General features: G+C 33.7%; 2 protein-coding genes across 2 annotated transcripts in view; one reads left to right on the top strand and one right to left on the bottom strand.

The window, feature by feature from the left end:
* Positions 1–13,227: 13,227 nt before the first annotated feature.
* LOC125492220 (MLP-like protein 34) lies at positions 13,228–14,817 on the top strand. The gene is made up of 2 exons (XM_048634249.1): positions 13,228–13,485; positions 14,267–14,817. Exons 1-2 carry the CDS (start codon positions 13,296–13,298, stop codon positions 14,542–14,544), a joined length of 468 nt encoding a protein of 155 aa, XP_048490206.1. The 5' UTR covers positions 13,228–13,295; the 3' UTR covers positions 14,545–14,817.
* Positions 14,818–16,173: 1,356 nt separating this feature from the next.
* The window catches only part of LOC104902216 (pentatricopeptide repeat-containing protein At5g21222), a 28,748-nt gene continuing 24,567 nt past the window's right edge, over positions 16,174–20,354 (bottom strand). The window contains exons 3-4 of the mRNA XM_057390991.1: positions 18,124–18,975; positions 16,174–17,907 (exon numbers count right to left, since the gene is read on the bottom strand). Coding sequence (XP_057246974.1) covers positions 17,227–17,907; positions 18,124–18,975 — 1,533 coding nt within the window. The 3' untranslated portion in view covers positions 16,174–17,226. The remainder of the gene's footprint in view (positions 17,908–18,123; positions 18,976–20,354) is intronic.

Below are 20,354 nucleotides of genomic sequence, written 5' to 3'. Positions count from 1 at the left end.
GATTTGATCTCATGAGGTCAAACCTTTACCACTAGACCAAACTTTGCTTGGTTCATTATTTCCCAATACATAAAACATTTAAACTTCTTTGATTGTCTAATTATAAAATAAGGAGTATTAAAAAAAGGTTGCTTGATTATGAAAAAAAAGATGCAAATATCTCAAAGCTGTTAAATATGATTTTATAAATAGCACAGGGCCCCCAAATAGTTTAAGACGGCCCTGGGTAATGTATAACTCTCCTTTACCCATATTTGTAAATGAGAAAAGAATTAAGAAAATCTTTTCTTTATTATTTTTTGTGAGATTAAGAGTATATAAGTATTTTCAAGAGGGGACACTATACCTCCCTCTTGGCTTATACTCTCTATGTTCCATATTAATTGTTATACTTTGATATTTTACACTATTCACAAATTTCACTTTGACCATCATTTGTGATTTATACGCAGATGAAAATATAGTCATGTGGGATCTTGTTAGATTCATCATAACATGTACTCCCTCCGTTTCCTAAAGATCTTCTCTCTTTCCGTTTAAGTGTTTTTCAAAAGACCTTCCCTCTTTTACTTTATTCCTTATTTGGAATTTTTTCTTTTTTATTCTCTCATGTGCCTATCACATGGTCTACCATTACATTATTAATTCAATTTTACTCCCTTTCTCTCTCCTATTTTACCCGCCCCATACCCCCACACAAATGAATCCTCCTTGGTATATGTAGGAACAGTAACAAGGAAGATCTTTAGAAAACAGAGGTAGTATTTTATTAATATGTACTTTTTATAATTTTTACAAATACAAAACTAAATATATATGTTCTCAAAATTTTGCATTGACATGCATAAAAAGTGTGTGTAAATTAGAATGAAACGGAGGGGGTATAATAATAGAGATTTAGATACTAAGTGTTTTGATATGGTAACATCGATTTTCGTAAGAGGAATAGGATGAGATAAATCATTTCAAAACAAATTTGGTAAGAGTCAAATCCAGGCTGAATTTGAGGGAGTTGTCAACTACTCTAAATCTTACTCTCTCTCTAGGGCAAATATGGTTCCCTCACTTTCTTCCTCCTTTCCTATTCTCTCCATGACATATAAAAACTTACATGGACTTAATCCGACCCACAATAAATTAGTGTAAATTTAATGTTAATTCATATGATTTATGAGAGAAGGATCACTAAATAAAAAATATATATAGATAAGTAGATATAGATTGTAAAATTTGACTATGTAAAGAAAAAAAATTAGTATGTCATAACTTGAAAATTTCATTATGATAAATTAATTTGAAAAAGAGTGACTATATTAAAAAATGTCACTATGATAAATAGTAACTATAAAGTATAACTTAAGATTTTAAAAGATTACTATATGAAAAAAGGATCATTATATTAAATAAGTGAATTTGGTCCACAATAATATTATTGTGGACCGGATCCACGCAAAACTAACTCTATATATATTGTTAATCAAATGCATTGTCATTATTTGTTTGGTTTGGTGAAAAATGATTTTTCCATTTTTCATTGGACAACAATATCGTAGGTTAGGTTTAACTTTTTTGTTGATTGTTAACATGAAAAGTAATATATAATTGGGAGAGAAAAGGAAAGATGAAAACGAAAGGAGGATCAATTTGAACGATGAAGATGAAAGAGAGGGAGGAAAATACAACATTGCCATCAAATATACTCCCCCGTTTCAAAATATAATATACGCATGATGTTCAAGTTCGAACCTTGAGCGTTAATTACATACTCTCTATTTATGTTGATAATTTTTTTTTTAAATAATAATAATATAGTATTTTTCAAGACAAATCCAATAATATAATTTTCATTTATCGTATTTGAGAGTTATTTGTGGTCAAAACAAATTTTCGTAAAAGGTGAATGCCTTCGATTTTAAAACAGAAGGGGTAATATTTTTTAGTGAAAGTATTGGGTCAGACCGTCTGACCCAATACTTTCCGTCGGACGGCAAGTTCTGATTGTCCTTCTTACTTCGCCGACATCAACAACGTCGACTATGGCGAGGTTGAAGACCAAGCTCAGCAGAAGATGACGATTTCTCAGTGTTTGTTTTAGCAGAAGATGATGATTGTCCTTCTTACTTCGCCGACGAAGACTAATATATGTTTTGAGAAAAAATAATACACAAACACCACCATGGTCTTCTCCAACCCCAACTAGATATCTGTGGTGATTTCATATTAGTTCTACTTAGATGATTTTTCATATGAAGTGACGAAAAAATCAGCTATAAGAGGAATGAAGAAGAAGGAGAAAGTGAGAGGAAGATGTTAGTGTTTTTTTTTTATATATAATATTAGTTAGTTGTTAAATGAAAGAATAATAAAACTAAGAATCCAAGTTACTTTCATTTAGACCTAACTTACTTTCATTTAGACCTAACTTACTTTCATTTAGACCTAAGTTTCTTTCAGTTAGACCTAAGTTACTGTCAGTTAGACCTAAGTTATTTTCATTTAGACCCAAGTTACTTTCATTTAGAGGTAACTTACTTTCATTTAGACCTAAGTTACTTTCAGTTAGACCTAAGTTACTTTCATTTAGAGTTAACTTACTTTCATTTAGACCTAAGTTACTTTCCGTTAGAATAAGTTACTTTCATTTAGACCTAAGTTACTTTCATTTAGACTAACTGAAAAAAATGAAGACTAACTGAAAATAAATTAAGACTAACTGAAAACAAATTAAGACTAACTGAAAAAAAAGAAGACTACCTGAAAAAAAATGAAGACTACCTGAAAATCAAGTGAAGTGGTCCGACGAGAATATTGTGTCGGACGAGTCCGACACAATACGAACTCTATTTTTTATATTACGTTGATAGAACTATCTTCCACCTTTTACAAACCAACTAGTTATTAGGTCCGGACTATGTCTCAGGTAAGAAAAAATTTCATTTATTAATATAATACTTTATGATAATAACACTAAATACAACTTAGCCGACTGGTTAAAACTTTAGTATATCTACTTGAGGTCTCGAGGGAGAGCGCCACGTGGCACAGTTTCTTGTTTTCACATGCCTTTTAATATATTTGTATAGATATAAAGAAATTTGGCGAGAAGATTCATGTCGAACCAAACACTATAAATCTATAATCTATACAAAGTAAGTTATTATTATATATATTCCCTAATCATATAATGGTTTTAGGTGGGAAGCCTTTAGTAGCAAAGAGTGTACTTGAAGAAATTGATGAGGAGAAGAAGTTTGTCAAATACCGAGCCATCGAAGGCGACATGTTCGACGAATACTGTCAGAGTTTGAGCTAAAACTCTTTAATTGAGAGAAAGAGATAGAATTCTAGAGATAGAGAGATAGAAAGAAGAGAGAGAAGTGTTTTTTTGTAATGAACTGAATGAAATATTACAGCATCAGATTATGTATTTATACAAGGTATCTAACAACTTGAACAACCTTGTAACAAACTCTTAACAACCTTAACAAACTGATATTTTGTTTGTTATACAAGAAGATATGTAACTAACATATCTAGGACATAATCTGAGAGTTATCCTACACCAACACCCCCCCTCAAACTTGGGATGGGTGAATCAGAAACCAGACCAAGTTTGGAAGAGAGCAAATTATGCTGTGCACTGGGTAGAATCTTAGTAAAAATATCAGCAAGCTGATTCTTTGTAGGCAGATAAGTCAGCTGAAGTAAGCCCTCAAGAACCTTATCTCTTGTGAAGTGGCAATCCACTTCAATATGTTTAGTTCTTTCATGGAAAATAGGGTTCTTAGCAATATGAATGGCTGATTGATTATCACAATGGAGAACCACAGAAGTGAGATTAGAGACACCAAATTCTTCAAGTAATCTCACAACCCAAGTCACTTCACTAGCAGCTTGTGACATTGCTCTATATTCTGCTTCAGATGAGCTTTTGGATGTAGTATCTTGCTTCTTTGATTTCCAGCTAACAGGAGATCAGAGTTGCCTAGAAGTAAGATATACCCAGTAACAGACCTTCTAGTTGTTGGACATGCTGCCCAATCAGAATCACTGAATGCCTGTAATGTAAGCTGAGCACTGGCTTTAAGGAGAATACCCTGACCAGTAGTTTGTTTAATATATCTGAGAGTGTGAGTGAGAGCTTGGACATGAGAGAGCCTTGGACTATGCATGAACTGGCTGAGAGATTGAACAACAAAAGCTAGATCAGGTCGAGTGTGGGTTAAGAAGTTCAACTTGCCCACATAACACCTATATAACTCAACATCATCATATATAGGAGTGTCATCAGCTGAAAGTTTTAAATTCAAAGGAAAAGGAGTGACTGCAGCCTTAGTTAAATCAAAAGGACAGTCATTTAGCAGCTCCTTAGTAAACTTCTTCTGAGTGAGAATATAGCCAGCAGAAGTATGACTAATTTCAATACCAAGAAAGTAGTGTAGAAGACCCAGATCTTTAATACTGAAGGTGTTATGCAAATGAGACTTCAAGGCTGTAATAGTAGCTTCATTAGAGCCAGTGATGATGATATCATCTACATAGACAGCAGCTATTGTAGTATCACCATTTTCCTTCTTTAAAAACAATGAATAATCATTCTTGGACTGCACAAAACCTTGAGAAAGAAGTTCATCAACAAGTCTAGCAAACCATTGCCTAGATGCTTATTTAAGGCCATAAAGAGACCTTTTTAGTTTGCAAACAATGCCTTTAGGAGCTTCAACACCATCAGGGACCTTCATATAAACCTCCTCATGTAAAAAACCATGAAGGAAGGCATTATTTACATCTAATTGAAAGATATTCCACTGCTTACTAGCTGCATAAGAGATCAAACATCTCACAGTAGACATCTTAACTACTGGAGAGAAAGTCTCAGAGTAATCAAGGCCATATTTCTGAGTGAAACCCTTTGCTACCAAACGAGCCTTGTATCTTTCTATAGTACCATCAGCATGTTTCTTGATTTTAAACACCCATTTACAGCCTATGGCTTTTTTACCTTTGGGAAGAGGAACAAGATCCCATGTACCATTCTGTTGTAATGCAGTAACTTCTTTATGCATAGCTTCTACCCAATGAACATTAGTAGCAGCTTCATTGTAGGATGTGGGTTCAACATTATCAATGGTAGAAGTAACAAGAGCTTTGTGAGAAGAGGGAAGAGATTGATATGAGACCAAATTGCACCAATGTGTAACTGAGTTGGAACAAACAAAATCTTTGAAGTGAGCAGGAGGTTTAATGATTCTGGAAGGTCTCCTGGGAGGTGATGGTGGAACAAAAGGTTGAGAAGGAAGAACAGGTTCATCATTGAGAGTAGGAGAAGGAGATGAAGATTGCATAGGAGAAGAAACTGTAGTAGTAGAGGGAGATGGTGGGATATAATCTTGTGAGAGACTAGGATTAGAAGTGACAACAGGAAGAAAAAATTGTGTGGAATAGGTGTGTTTAGGATGAGAAGAAAGATGAAATGGGAAATGTTTCTCATGGAAATGAATGTCCCTAGAAATCATGATTTTATTGGTGCTAAGATTGAGAACTTTATAGGCCTTATGTGTAGTAGGATAACCTAAAAATACACAAGCTTGAGCCCGTGGGTGAAATTTAAGTCTCTTAGTAGAAGATGTTGAAATGTAGCAGAGGCAGCCAAAAACTTTCAAGATAGAAAGGTCAGGTGGTGTTTGAAAGAGTTTTTCATAAGGGGAAGAGAATTGAATGCTTTTGAGGGGCATTCTATTAACAAGATATGTAGCAGTAAGAATACATTCATTCCAGTACTTAGAGGGCAGTTGAGATTGAATAGACAAAGCTCTTGCTGTTTCTAAGAGATGTTTATGCTTTCTCTCTACAACACCATTCTGTTGTGGAGTGTTACTGCAACTTTTCTGCTGAATAATACCTTTACTAACAAGTAAAGTTTTCATATGCCCTTCTGTCAAGTTAGGAGCATTGTCTGATCTTATAATTTTGACTTTCAAGTCAAATTGGTTTTCTACATATTGTAAGAATTGAGTCATAATGGAAACAGAATCAGTTTTATTTCTCAAGAAATGAGTCCATGTCATTCTTGTGTAATCATCTACTATAGTAAGGAATTGAGTACAGCCAAGATGATCAGAAATAGCATAAGGTCCCCATACATCCAAGTGTAACAATTCAAAAGGTTTAGTGGTTTGAATAGAACTAACAGGAAACGGAGATCTTGTTTGTTTAGCTAAAGGACAAATGTTGCAAAAACACTCAGCTATACATCCTTTTACATCAAGGCCTTTAGCACTCTTTATTCTTCCAAAAGATATGTGTCCCATCCTCAAATGCCATAGCTTGGCTTCTTCAATTTCAGTGGAAGATGCAGAAGTAAGAGCAGTAGTAGACAAGGTTTTAGGAGAGGTCACAACTTTAGATGACAGAAGAGAAGCATCCAGCATATACAGACCTTTCTCCAGTCTACCAAGCACAAGTTGCTTGTTCAAGGAAAGGTCCTGAAGCACACATGTATCATTCACAAATGATATTGAGCAGTTAGCATCATGACATAATTTAGAAACAGAGATTAAATTAAACTGAAAGCCTGGCACATGTAGAACATTCTTTAGATGCACAATACCTCCTAAAGAAATAGTGCCTTTATGCTCAACTTGAATCTTATTACCATCTGGTATAGTTATCATAGGATGAGGGTGTGTAATTTTAACATATGAATCAAACATATGTAATTCTGAGCACATGTGGTCAGTTGCACCACTGTCTAATATCCAAGAATTATGGTATTTAGAGAGTAAACATATATTACCTGTTAATTGAGAGCTAACAGCTAACCCAATTGTTGATTCATGATCAGAATTGGAGTTTGTTGCTTTTCCAGATACTGTAAGAATTGCTTATGTTGTTCTTGTGTAAGAGTGGCATGAACAACTGGTTCTTCAGCAGAGTTTTCAAGAAAATCAGATTGAACTGATGCAGCAACTCTTTTGCCTTTGTATTTAGTATCTTTAGGATATCCATGAAGTCTCCAAGTTGCTGCAAAGGCTATATTATCAGTGTTGGAACTAGATCTCAAAGTTGCTAGTTCCTTGTGAGTCTCTTCTTGTAGCAATAAACCATATGCCTTAGATATAGTTGGAAGTGGATTCATCATGAGTATTGTACTCTTAGTATGAACAAATCTTTCATTTGTCTTCATTAGCAGTTGAATTAACCTTTGCTTCTGTTGAGACTTTTCCAACTTCTGAGTGAGTGTACAACTGCATCCAGTACATTCACAAGAGGGTAATGGTTCTAATCCATCCAACTGATCCCACAGCAACTTAATCTTTGTGAAGAAACTAGTAATTCCTTCATCTTCTCCCTGTGATATGTCTCCTAATTGTTGTTGAACAGAATACAACTGAGGTCCTGAAGATTGACTGAACCTCTCTTCCAAATCAAGCCATATTTCCCTGGCAGTCTTGAAGTAAAGAACACTTCTACTTATTGAAGGTTCTAGTGAATTTAGAATCCAAGAAATCACCAAATCATTACACCTATTCCATATTCTGAAATTTGTAGAAGTTGTTGCTGGTTTAGCTAATGTTCCATCTACAAAACATAGTTTGTTTCTTGCTGATAAAGCAATAGTCATGGATCTCCTCCAATCATTGAATCCAATACCATTGAAGACATAATTCACTAATTTTGATGAATTAACATCAGAATTGTTCAAGAAATATTCTGAACTAGGATTCTGTGATGAATCTTGTGTGTTTGAAGAATTTTCAGTTGACATTTTGCCTTTTATTATCAACCAAAGTAAATCAGATTGTCTGAATTTCTTTTGCGGAACTTTTCTTGAAAGAAAATTGATCTATTGATCAATGGCAGAAGTATCGCAAGATCTTATATCTTCTGCTCTGATACCATGTCAGAGTTTGAGCTAAAACTCTTTAATTGAGAGAAAGAGATAGAATTCTAGAGATAGAGAGATAGAAAGAAGAGAGAGAAGTGTTTTATTGTAATGAACTGAATGAAATGTTACAGCATCAGATTATGTATTTATACAAGGTATCTAACAACTTGAACAACCTTGTAACAAACTCTTAACAACCTTAACAAACTGATATTTTGTTTGTTATACAAGAAGATATGTAACTAACATATCTAGGACATAATCTGAGAGTTATCCTACACCAACAAGTACAAAACCTTATCTCTTACATGCCAAGTGATACCTAAGGATGCGAAGAACTGCATAGTGAAGTACATATTTGAGTATGAGAAGCTGCATTCTGGTGTTCCTGAGCCAACTGATTTGCTTGATGCATGGCTTGCTGCTACCATAGACATGGATGATCATCACCATGTCCATGGCATAAAGAAGTGATGATGAACAGATTGATTATGTGAACGTACGATGTTTTAATTATGTTTAAACCCTAAAAGTATGCATTATTATGTATGATCAAATATATTATAACTAATTACGTACCAGTGGAATAAATGGCTGCCCTAGTAGACTGCTGACCTTTGTATGTGTAATGTGTGGCTATGTGGCCTTTGGGTTCACTATAAATAGTCAATAATGTCATGTTTAATAATATATCATGTTCATGTTTAACTGTTTTAATTTAAAAGTATGTCATGTTTAATTTGGTGGTATAAACTTTGAGTACTAAATATTAATTATATCCCCCTCAAAAAAAAGTATTAATTATTAGTGATAATTGAAAACCAATGCACTTTATAATTAATAATAACCTCTAACAATCTTTCTTTTACAAATTTGTACTAACTTTTTTAATTATTTGTACCAGCAGTCAATAATTTCTTGTTTAATTAATGCACTTTGTTATTAATAATAGGAAAATGATATACATAGCCCTTTGTAACAGATGATCATCCTTGTTTATGGTAGCAGCAAGCCAGGCTTGCACTTTATTAATCTGCTACCATTCCTTGTTTAAATACGTCTTTTAATACATTGGTGGAAAAAACCTCATCTGTCACTTTGTAACATATGTGGTTTTTACAAAACCGCATCAGAAAATCAATTGAAAAAGTGAAAAGGAAAGCTGGAAGTGAAATCTGATGTGGTCCTCTTGTGGACCGCATCAAATTAAAAAACGGATGTGGTTTTTTTGAAAATCTGATGCGGTTTCTTGAACCGCATTATATTTCCCCTTTTTTTTTCTAAAACAAAACGCGCTTCCTCACAGCTCATTTCCCCTTTCACTAGCCCATTTCCCTCCATTACACATCCCATTTCCATGGGTTTGACCCTAACAAACCTAGATCTAGAAAAAAAAAAAGAAAAAAAAAAAAACTAAAATGAAAATTAACAAAAACAAATCTAGATCTAAAAAAAAGGAAAAAATACAATTTACATGCAAAACAAAAACTCAAACCCATGGAAGAGATTGCATTACACATCGCCTGAACTCATCGCCTGAACTCTGGGCTTATGTACTGGAAATATGAAATGATCTCCATGCCATTTGGCAATTGCCAGACCCCATAATTGATGAGATATCAATGTGGCAAACTACTAATTGGGCCATAAATTAATTTGAGCCACCAAACCTAGCTAACACCTACGAAAACAGAGTTTCAACCGTATTCAAATGAATGGTGTAGGAAATTTTTTCTTCGTATATAGCATTCTTTGAAGATAAGTTCAGCTCACTAAAAATAAGTGTTAAATGATTAACTCAATCAAAAATTTAAGTGAATGGTTAAATTATAATAATAATTTTACACTCTATTACGTTCGATCAGGCGAGAGTCTATAGATGAGTATGGATGCAACACAAACCTCACTCATACCTGGCGCCAAATATTTCATTTAGAAAAGAAGGTGGCTGAATTTGAACCCCTGACCTTTATGTCACGCTGGCTCTAATACCATGTCAAAGGATTAACTCAACCGAAAGTTTAAGATAATGGTTGGAGTCCATGAATACTTTTATACTCTATCATGCCCCCTCATGCGAGAGCCGATTGAGTTTGAAGTGGATGCAACACGTGTCTCCCTCATACCTGGCGCTAGATATTCCACTTAGAAAGCAGCATTTATCTCAAGCTGACTCTGCTACCATGTCAAGGGACGAACTCAACCAAAAGTTTAAGGTGATGGTTGGAGTCCCACGAATAGTTTATACTCTATCACGCCCCCCTCACGGGAGAGCCCATTGGGCTGAAGTGTGGATACACACATGTCTCCTTAATACCTGACGATACATATTCCACTTAGAATAGGCGGGGTGGACGAGGTTTTAACCCGTGACCTTTATGTCACGCTGATTCTGGTACCATGTCAAAGGACCAACTCAACCAAAATGTTAAGCTAATGGTTGAAGTCTAGGAATAGTTTTACACCATATCACCCCCTCATACGAGTACTCATTGAGCCTAAAGTGTGGATGCAGCAAAAGTTTCTCTCATATATACCTGTCACTAAATATTCCACCCAGGATGGAGGATTGAATGAGATTTAAACCTGTGACCTTTATGTCACGCTGGCTTTAATATAGAGGTGATCCGGACCGGGCCGCGACAAAAAGATTTGCCCATTGGTCGGGCAGAGCCATTATTCGGACCGAGATTTTATGCCCAAAGGCCGCTATTTCGAACCAAAATTAGCAGGCTTTTCGGGCAAATCGGGTGAGGCCAAAAAAATAGACTAAAAATCGCATCTGGCCCGCCCAAAGCCAAAAATAATTCGGGCTGGGTCCGACCGCAGGCTGAAAAATTCTGGCCAAAATCGAGTCGGGCCAAAATGATCAGCTCTACTTTAATACCATGTCAAATGACCAGTTCAACCAAAAGATTAAGCTGATGATTGGAGCCCCAATAATAGTTTTATACTCTATCAATAAGGTTTGATATTCTCACGAAATAAGGTATAATAAATTCAAATAAGTGTTGATAAAGACTAATAAAATTTAATAATTAGCCAAAATAAGTTGAATAAGATAGCTCTAAAAGTGTTATCGTTTCATATTCAGTTGGTCTTGTAAGAGACGTCTACTTTTAATTTAAAATTAGGCACGGTCTAAGTCCAATATTAAAAGAGAACATGCCACCTTTTTTAATATTGACTAGTTTAATCTATTTAGGTACCAGTATAATCTATTTCGTGACCAGTTTAATCTATATAGTACTGATATTCTTTAACCCGTTCAGTGACTAGTTTAATTCATTTAGTGACTAGTTTTATACGTTTCGTAAGACTATCGAGTTATTTTTTAAAATTGTCTGTTATAGTTCGAGAATAATCAAGAAAACAAAAAAAGGATGAGAAGAGAAGGATACCTAAAATAGTGTTAGGTTGGAATGAAATAGAATGTGCTTGTTAGAAAAATATCAAAAATTCAATATTAAATTTGTCTAATTTTATATTAAAACTAAACCGCTTATTTTAATAATTTGTGTATAATATTATGCCACAATAACTTTCTTAACATCCACAAACCATTCTTTCATCAGGATAAAATTTCTGTCGGTCTGTCTTATATAGGAATCTTGAGAATGCGAAATTTGTTTACAATATTGGAATAAACATTAAGGGACAACGACATTAATTAGTGTATTATAATAATTTCTCTTTGTAGTTTCAAAATAATAAAAAAATAGTACCTCACTCTCTCCTCAAAAAAAATAGTACCTCACCTCTCTCTCCTCAAAAAAATATGCACCTCTATTTTGTCCACGTGAGATAATAATATCAGATATACTGTAATACAGTAATAGTGTAATTTCTGAGATATCTATGTGACAAACCTACTAATTGAGCCATAAAAGAATTTGAGCCACCAAACCCAACAGTTACGACGACAAGGTGTCAACTGTCAACCATATTCATATTAACGGTGACTGGTATAAGTAGTTTTCTTCTTTCTTTGAACCTAAGTTCGGTTTAATAAAAAGGGTAAGGCTACATATAAGTATTAAATACATTTCTTTAAATGGAAACAGTTTAAAAATTTAAGACACATTTTCACGTCAATTGAGGTAATAAATGCTTGATTCAATATTTTATTTCCATTTTAAGCACCTTATATATCATTTTCCTAATAAAAATAAGTAAAAATAAAGTCTAGTATTCTTATAAAAAGGTCTAATAAATTCATATAAGATTTATTAAAGATTAATAAAGTCTAATAAATTCAGATAAATTTAATGGAGTTCAGATAAGCATAAATAAGTTGAATAGAACATGTCTGAAAGTATTATCATTTACAACGTTATGCCACAATTACTTGCCTAATATCCACAAACTATATTTTCATGAGGATTCATTTATGTCGGTCTCTATTAGCAATAATGTCAATTACTCGCTTAATATCCACAAACTATATTTTCACCAGGATTCATCAATGTCGGTCTTTATTTAGCAATAATGTTGAAAATGGTAATCTATACGCATATATTAAAAGGCGTTTCAATTAAAGAAACGGTGCCACGTGATACACATAACTTTTGAAATGAAATGTGAGAGTTTAACTATTGATCCATTACAATGTGAATGCTTAATGTTTCATAGTAAAACATAATAAATTCTTATAATTATACATAATTATAAAGACATAAACAAACTTTTTGATCTCTTACACTTTTATTAACTATCAACATTCTCTTACCCCAATACCATTAAAATTATTATATTTATCCCCCAATTTCTTAAAAGTTTTTGTAAAATAATTTATCATGCCATAACTTTCATTTTCCAATTCTGCATTAAACATAATATTATAAAAAGCTAATAACATTTGATTATAAAATGTATTAATAATAATATATTTGATAATTGTAACCGACTCTTAGACATTGACCGGGCCAAAATACTAGTTTGTATACAAAAATTGGAAAAAAGAAAAAACATTAAAGGACAAAGATATGTCTATTGTAATAATTTCTCTTTGTGGTTGAAAAAAAGAAAATTTCCTGAGATACTCTTTAGGTTTGGTTTAATTCTCAAAATACCTTTTATTGAATTTTGAAGTTCAAAGTTTAAGTTTCAAGGGTATCTTAGAAAATTAATACACTTGAATTTCGGTGTATGATAAGGGTATTTTGAGCTCTAAACACAAAGTTCAAAGTATCTGAGAAATTCTCTAACTATAAAAGTTAATTTGAGAATTACGTCAAACCTCAAAAATACTCGAGATTTTTTTTTAAAAAAAAAATAGTTACATCAGCTGCGTCTCTCTCCTATAAAAGGGCTATAATATGCACCTCTATTTTGTGTACGTGAGATAACATATCAGACATACTGTAATTAAAGTGTAATCTCTAAAGTTGTATAAGAGTGAGAAAGTATGAGTCTTAAACGTAAGCTTGAAGGTGAGGTTGAGATCAGAGAAAGTGCTGCAGATGTCCTCCATGACATACTTTCGAGTAAACCTCATCATGTTTCCCATGCAGCCTCTCATTTTGTTCAAGCTGTTGACTTACATGAGGGAGACCACGGTAAAGTTGGCTGTACAACTGTTTGGAACTACACTTTAGGTATGTCTCTTATTGAAATTAAATATTCATCTACGTACTCTTGTGCTATTATAATTGGTATTTCGAATTATGTATATATATATTTGTATGCAATATAATTGGAAAGAATTAAATTTTTTCTAAAGGTTGGGGAACAAAAACTTGGCCCTAATAAGTTTTTCAACTTTAATTAAGAAACTACACTTGACAATGTAATTGCTAATCAAACACATGATAACTAATTACTACTTCCTTCAATTTTTATTAGTTTACCCACTTTTTTTTGGATCGTCATTCATTACTTTTACCCGAGAATTATGTGGGAGCCCAATGATTGGAGCTCCCACCTCCCAACCTCATGGTCGGGAGGTCGATTCTCATCAACCCCATATTTAAGGTGTTTGGATAGATTTATGCCTCTGGATATGAATTCCCACTTTCCAGTCTCTGGAAATTTCTTTATGGGTTGGGATCTCTTTCTTACCTCCTCCCTCATGAGGGCCAAGCTTGCTTGGCCAGTAAATTACCGAATAAAAAAAAATCATTACTTTTACCCATTTCTTAGTCTTTACAATAAAGTTTTGCTCACTCTATTCTCTTCGCTCTCAACATTAACTTCAATACAATACGCAAACGCAACAGATTAATACTTTCACTTCCCTCATATGACTCACATACCCTATTTCTCCTAAAACTCTATGCTAAAAGAAATAGATAAACTAATAAAATCCGAAAAGCATATATATAATATGAAGTACTCCTATGTATGTATATTAACCTTGTGGTTTAATTAATTAATTAGGTGGGAAGTCTTGCGTAGCAAAGAGTATACTTGAAGAGATTGATGAAGAGAAGAAGTATGTGAGATACCGAGTGATTGAAGGCGATTTATTGGATGAGTATAAGACTCTTACAGGGGAATTCCATGTGATACCCAAGGATGAGAAAACCAGCATAGGGACGTGGACATTAAAATATGAGAAGCAGCATCCTGGTATCCCTGAACCATCTGAATTGCTTGATTCCTGGCTTGCTGCTACCAAAGATTTGGATGATCATCACCATGGAATAAAAAAGTGAACGATGTTTTAAGTCAATAAGTTCACCAGTTTATCAGTTTATTGGATCCAAAATATTGTATGAATTAAGTTGGATATGTTTTTGTTTGGTTGTTTGCAAACTAAGTACTTCAAACTAAATAAGGGATGTATTTAATTATTTACATTTTTTACTGATATGTGGGTCATTATGAGTGTACCAGTGTGAATCGGTCAATAAAAAAAAATTACAGTTGTGTATTTGTAATATTTTTAATCTATTTTATAAAAGTAAGGAAAAAGAAGGTTAGGAAGAGTTGAATGAGTACGATTTTCAATACAAAAACTAGAATCTTTGAGGTGCCCAACATTGATAATTCAATTTGCTGCTTTATTTGCTTCCCAGTAGACATGTCGAATGGTTCAAGAAAAAGTGGAGCGGAGAGAAATCTGGATATCCTAAATGATTTGGGCGATCTGCCAAGGGGGACTAGATGCCTTTGATGGAGTTGATAACCATGAGGTTATCTCCTTCGATGTGGAGATGAGTAATAGCATTTTGAATTGCTAGCCTGACTCCATGCTGAAGGGTTATAGCTTCTACCATCGAGACTGAAGATGTACCAAGGTTTGTGGAGATGTGTATTTGTAATATGCATTGTTATTTGTATGGCAGCAATACACGTGTATGAGTGTTGATTATTATTGTATCATCATGTATTATTGTAATATGCATTAGAAATAATAATATATAATCAATAATGTGTTAGAACTAGATTAGCTTTGTTTGGCGATCCATTTTAGTTATCTTAAATGATAAAATAAGCACTAACATATTTTAGGTACTAAAATGATTGTGTATTGTGTTAAAGGAATAGCTGAAACTGAATTTTTGCTCATAAGATGGTTTATGAGTTTGAAATCAGGAATGAAAGCAAGACGGTGTTAAACTAAATAAAGGATGTCCCTGCTCCTTGGTGAACTTTTTTTTTTAAAGATTGGTAAGATGAATAACTTTTGGGCTATCCTTGTACAAGGTTTAACCCAGAGGCTCAAATACTTGGAAAGAGCGGAAATGGTAAGGGGGATCTTCTTTCAAGTACCCTCACTCTATAGTACTAAGATCCCTAAACTTGAGGTCATGAAGTGAAGTCTCACCCAAAGTAATTCAAGCTAAGCTTAACTGTTCCTTAGTTGGCTATCTTGTGATTCTGTGTCATATATGTATGTATGGCCAATAACTACGTGTTTGTAATATGTGGGGTTTGATTGTAATGGTCAAAGCAGACTAAATTTGATCAAGTTCACTTAATTATTTGTAAATAAGTTATCAAGTTATATTTGCTTTTTTATGCTTATCTTATAAACCCTAGGCCTAATGTTTACTTCTTGAGTTTGTCTATAATTGGATCATTTAAGTTTCACGTATATCAGTGTATAATTTAAATAGTAGTCAATATATCTAATTATTCTTTTGGTAACAAGATTTCTTATTTAAGAATATGCTTCTTCACGGTTAAGATGTTGATGGTATTATGTGATCCCACTAAATAAGCCATTAAATATGATAAAACAAGCTCGCTAACAAATGCTCCACAAGTCACTAGAAAAGAAATAGTACTCACATTTATATAAACTAATGGAACAATGGAACAATGTCTTAATAGCCAACCATTTCAGCCAAATGAAAATATTGTTTTTGGAACAACTTTTCTCACCAGATTGTAAGTGTTTTTCTTAAACGGTAAATATTTACGTATATACAGGTAATTTTTCCTATATTTAGTTAACTTTGGACAATGCATCTAAGCTTTCTTAGTGCTCTCGGGAGTATTTAAAATGTGTTTGAAGCACATACATAAAAAAAATTAAAAAATACATGGTATAAGATCTGATCTTACAACTTCAAGTTACTATACTAATATCTCAATCACTAAACCAAGTAATGTTTGGTGTGATAATTTCAAAGTAAGATATTAATAAATAAAAATAATAATTACCTGGAGCACAGGCCTAAAAACTAGTTCAACTTGTTAAAATATGTTTCAATTAGTCTACATATCTCCAACTAAGTCAAAAAAAAAAAAAAAAAAAAAAACCACCACCTTGAAAAGAAGTACAATAATCTTAGAGGTATATTGTGCTTTAAATCCAAACTATGCTTCTTTTTGTCACATGAACATACTATTTGTCAAGAATCCCTGTAGTACAGGTATCCAGCTTATTTTAATCAACATCTAACAAGGCAAAATTTTATATCCAACAAGGCACCTGGAAACAACATATATTCACTAATTACAGTAGTATTTTTCTAATTACAATTATCTGCATTTGAAGTGTGCTTACTGTTTACAGAAATTTTTGCAAATAATATATTATGTATAATCACCTGGAATTGAACTCTGAAGAACTTGATGCCAGAATCATGAAGCTCAATTAATCTTTCTACTAAACCACAAAAGATGTTTCCTTACCAAGAAAGTGTTCCAATAGTTCAAATTTTGTGTATGACAACTTCATGTCAGCCAAATTCTAGTCAGTTGACTGAATCCATCAACTCTGTCCATCAATTTACAAACTCTATATCACTGCTTTACATGAATTTACAAACCTCCCTGGTATATGAACCTCATTGAGGAACTTCTTCCGGCATACAAAATACTGCCTTACACAAATCCACATCGACGAGCAAAAGATCTGACATTTCTTCCTGCTGATACATTCCTTACCCATTTTCTGGTATTTGCAGCAGCTTCCCCTTTTTGGTCAGTTGCAAAGAACCCAGTTGTTTCAAGTACTTTAGAATTACCCTCAATCTTTTGATCTTGATATGTTCTCTCTGAAGGATCAACACACTTCTCAGCTCCTTGAAACTCATCACTCTTTGGGCTTCATTTATCAAACCAATGGAACGCCAAGCATCTGCAACAAGCCGGATAGTGCTGTCTTCAGGAAATATACCCATTTCTTCCATGTTCTGAAGCAATTCTTCTGCTTTCCAGGGCTGTTTAGCTTCCCCGAAACCCCATATCAAAGTTTCATATGTTTTCAGATTAGGGGAAACCCCCATCTCATTCATCTTCTCAAACACTCGCATTGCATATTCCATCTTTCCTACACTGCACCAACCACTGATAACAGTAGTGAATATTACAACATTTGGATGAACACCCGATTCAGCCATGGACATCAGGAGAGTTTCGGCTTTATCAGGTTCACCTGCACGAACATAACCTTTTGCAAGAATGCTGAACGCGTGGATATCAGGTTTTACACCAGCCTTTGCCATGTCATTAAACATGTCCTTGCATTTTGTCATTAGTCCTGCTGAGCTCCATGCATTCATTATTGTGCTAAATGTTACCACATCTGGCTTGATCCCAAACTCTTCCATCAAAGTCAACGCCTGTGAGAAGCAATAGGTTCACATCATAAGAGAATCTAATGTAGAAAAGCATATTTTGTATATAACATATTTCCTCTGTCCTGGATGTAGCTTAAACAATCTTTAGATGCAGAGAAAGAATGGTGGATGTGTGACTTAATTGAAGCCTTTTGCATAACTGATATGGAAAATACAAAATCATCGTGGAAAAGAAAAAGAAGATATATATAAGTATACCTCATCAACACCATCAGTGTCCATAGTGTCTAAAAATCCTTTGATAAGCGTGTTAAACACAACAAGATTTGGGAGCACTCCCAGATCCTTCATCCGATACAGAAAACGTAACGCATCAACCATGTTTCCTTCAGTGCAATATCCACTAATGATGATGCCACATGTCCGTTCGTTAGGCTCAGTTTTATTCTTTTGCATTTCATGTATAATTGCCTCAGCTTTATTAGTCTCTCCACTCTGTGCATAAGCCCTTGCTAATGTATTGTAGGTGACAACATCAGGCTGTAAACCCGAGGCCACCATTTTATACACTACATTCCATGCTTCATTTATGTTCTTGTTGCACCATGCTCGAACTAGAATATTGTAAGTCATATCATTAGGTTTGACATTCCCCTCTTCAGACATTACAAGGCCATATCCTTTCATCAATGTATTGAAAGTACTTATAGTGGGGTTACAGCCATTTTGCTTCATCCGGTAAAATATTTTTATTGCTCCTTTCATGTCAGCTGCTTCACAATAAGCATTGATAGCAGCATTGAAGAAAATCGAGTCTGGTTTCATTCCTTTCTCTTCCACCATAGAGATGAGAGAAGGAATAGATTTGATCTTCTTTTGGGCAGTAAGGGCAGCTAATAGTGTAGTATATGTCACAAGAGTTGGTTTGTGTCCCTCTTCCATCAAGCCTTCAAATATGGCAAAAACTTCCTCGGCCTTCCTCCTTTTGATCAACTTAGTCATGAGTTTTGTTCTTGAGAGAACTGTATGACACCCACGGTTTTCCATACAGACAAGGCAGCAGTTCCCAGCTGGCAAATCATCTGTAGTTGATGTTGTATATACTTTATCCTGAAATTGAATCAAAAAAAATATCAATATCAGATGAAGAACAGATTATAAAGTAGTATTCAACCAAGTAGTGAGACTTTTTGTAGAATTTTTCTCCACCAAACGCTTAAGGAGGGGGTATTCTAATTTTCTCTCTACAATTTATTTTTTTGGAAACTTGGCTATTAATATTTTCCACCCTTCTAAACTTTTATTTTTCAAAAAACTAGGTCTATTGCCGGTTTTCAATCATTTCACCTTATTATTCATGTAATCATAACCATATGAAATGACAATTCCATTCAAATAAAACCATAAGTCATCTACATTCTACACCTTTATTACAAGTCTATAGAAAACTATAAATTTTGTATATGATTTTATTCATTGTTTTTCAATATTTTTTTATTTAAGGGAAACCTCACCTGCAAAAAGCACCTAGTGAGATTTGATCTCATGAGGTCAAACCTTTACCACTAGACCAAACTTTGCTTGGTTCATTATTTCCCAATACATAAAACATTTAAACTTCTTTGATTGTCTAATTATAAAATAAGGAGTATTAAAAAAAGGTTGCTTGATTATGAAAAAAAAGATGCAAATATCTCAAAGCTGTTAAATATGATTTTATAAATAGCACAGGGCCCCCAAATAGTTTAAGACGGCCCTGGGTAATGTATAACTCTCCTTTACCCATATTTGTAAATGAGAAAAGAATTAAGAAAATCTTTTCTTTATTATTTTTTGTGAGATTAAGAGTATATAAGTATTTTCAAGAGGGGACACTATACCTCCCCTCTTGGCTTATACTCTCTATGTTCCATATTAATTGTTATACTTTGATATTTTACACTATTCACAAATTTCACTTTGACCATCATTTGTGATTTATACGCAGATGAAAATATAGTCATGTGGGATCTTGTTAGATTCATCATAACATGTACTCCCTCCGTTTCCTAAAGATCTTCTCTCTTTCCGTTTAAGTGTGTTTTCAAAAGACCTTCCCTCTTTTACTTTATTCCTTATTTGGAATTTTTTCTCTTTTTATTCTCTCATGTGCCTATCACATGGTCTACCATTACATTATTAATTCAATTTTACTCCCTTTCTCTCTCCTATTTTACCCGCCCCATACCCCCACACAAATGAATCCTCCTTGGTATATGTAGGAACAGTAACAAGGAAGATCTTTAGAAAACAGAGGTAGTATTTTATTAATATGTACTTTTTATAATTTTTACAAATACAAAACTAAATATATATGTTCTCAAAATTTTGCATTGACATGCATAAAAAGTGTGTGTAAATTAGAATGAAACGGAGGGGGTATAATAATAGAGATTTAGATACTAAGTGTTTTGATATGGTAACATCGATTTTCGTAAGAGGAATAGGAT

The sequence above is a fragment of the Beta vulgaris genome, chromosome 8 (assembly GCF_026745355.1).
Source record: "Beta vulgaris subsp. vulgaris cultivar EL10 chromosome 8, EL10.2, whole genome shotgun sequence".
NCBI lineage: Eukaryota > Viridiplantae > Streptophyta > Magnoliopsida > Caryophyllales > Amaranthaceae > Beta > Beta vulgaris.
This window is presented reverse-complemented; position numbering and strand designations above follow the sequence as displayed.